Source organism: Corvus brachyrhynchos, unplaced genomic scaffold (genome assembly GCF_000691975.1).
Source record: "Corvus brachyrhynchos isolate BGI_N302 unplaced genomic scaffold, ASM69197v1 scaffold47, whole genome shotgun sequence".
NCBI classification, from domain to species: Eukaryota; Metazoa; Chordata; class Aves; order Passeriformes; family Corvidae; genus Corvus; species Corvus brachyrhynchos.
Genome location: NW_008239292.1, coordinates 753,051 through 754,041, shown reverse-complemented (window position 1 = coordinate 754,041; position 991 = coordinate 753,051). Strand labels below are relative to the sequence as shown.

The following is a 991-nucleotide window of genomic DNA, read 5'->3' as shown; positions in this document are numbered from 1 at the left end:
CCCTCGCCGCCGTACTCGAACTGCGGGGAAGGGACGTCGGTCACTACGCAGCCGCTCCGGCCCCGCTGTCCCCCCACCCCTGCGGCCCCGGGCTCACCTGGAAGCCGTCGCTCATGGTCTCGCCGAACCAGACGTGTTTCTTCTCCTTGGGGTTCTTGCTCAGGTACCAGTTCTTGCGGGCGATGGACGCCTGGGTCGGGTACACGCACGTCTCGCCTGTCTCCAGGTTGCAGAAGACCTTGATGGCGTCCAGGTTGCAGCCTTGGTTGGGGTCGATCCAGTACTCGCCTGAGGGAACAGGGACGGGGTCAGGGACAGGGGAAGGAGGGGGATGGAGGGGAGGGACAGCCAGAGGGATGGGAGTGAGGAATAGCCAGGAGGGATGAAGGATGAGGGTGAGGAACAGACCCAGGGGATGGAGAATGGAGGCAAGGAGCAGAGGGATGGGTGAGGGATGGGAGCTGAGAGATGAAGGATGGGAGAGACCGAGGATGAAGGAAAGAAGGAGGAAGGTGAGGAGCAGCCATGGGAGATGAGGAGGGAGGTGAGGAGGGGAAAGGAGGGAGCCGGGGGAGGAGCATGGACCAGCCACAGGAAAAGAGGAAGAAGAAGAGGAGCAAACGGGAGAGGGAGGGATGGAGGATGGAGGATGGAGGATGGACGGGAGAGCAGACAGGAGAGACAGGACAGAGGAGGGGAGGTGAGGATGAACCTGGCGGTGGAAGAAGGACAGAGGTGAGGAGCAGTAAAGGGGACAGAGATGGAGGTGAGAGCCCCGAGGGGCCGGCGGGGACCGAGGGGACACTGACCACTCTTCCAGTCGCCGTGGCACATCTTCAGGTCACGGCAGGTGCGGGCGGGGTTCTTGCGGGTGCCCTCGGGGCTGCGGATGTTCTCGATCTGCTGGCTCAGGCTCTTGAGGGTGGTGTCCACCTCCAGGTCACGGTCGCGCATCACGTTGGCGTCATCGGCCCGGTAGCAGCGGCCGCGC

At 63.7% G+C, this 991-nt stretch overlaps 1 protein-coding gene across 1 annotated transcript in view; it reads right to left on the bottom strand.

Moving 5' to 3' along the window:
• COL1A1 (collagen type I alpha 1 chain) overlaps positions 1–991 on the bottom strand; it is a 31,015-nt gene that overhangs the window by 16,345 nt on the left and 13,679 nt on the right. Inside the window, exons 40-42 of the mRNA XM_017740491.1 lie at positions 810–987; positions 98–288; positions 1–20 (exon numbers count right to left, since the gene is read on the bottom strand). Of these exons, the coding sequence (XP_017595980.1) occupies positions 1–20; positions 98–288; positions 810–987 (389 nt within the window). The remainder of the gene's footprint in view (positions 21–97; positions 289–809; positions 988–991) is intronic.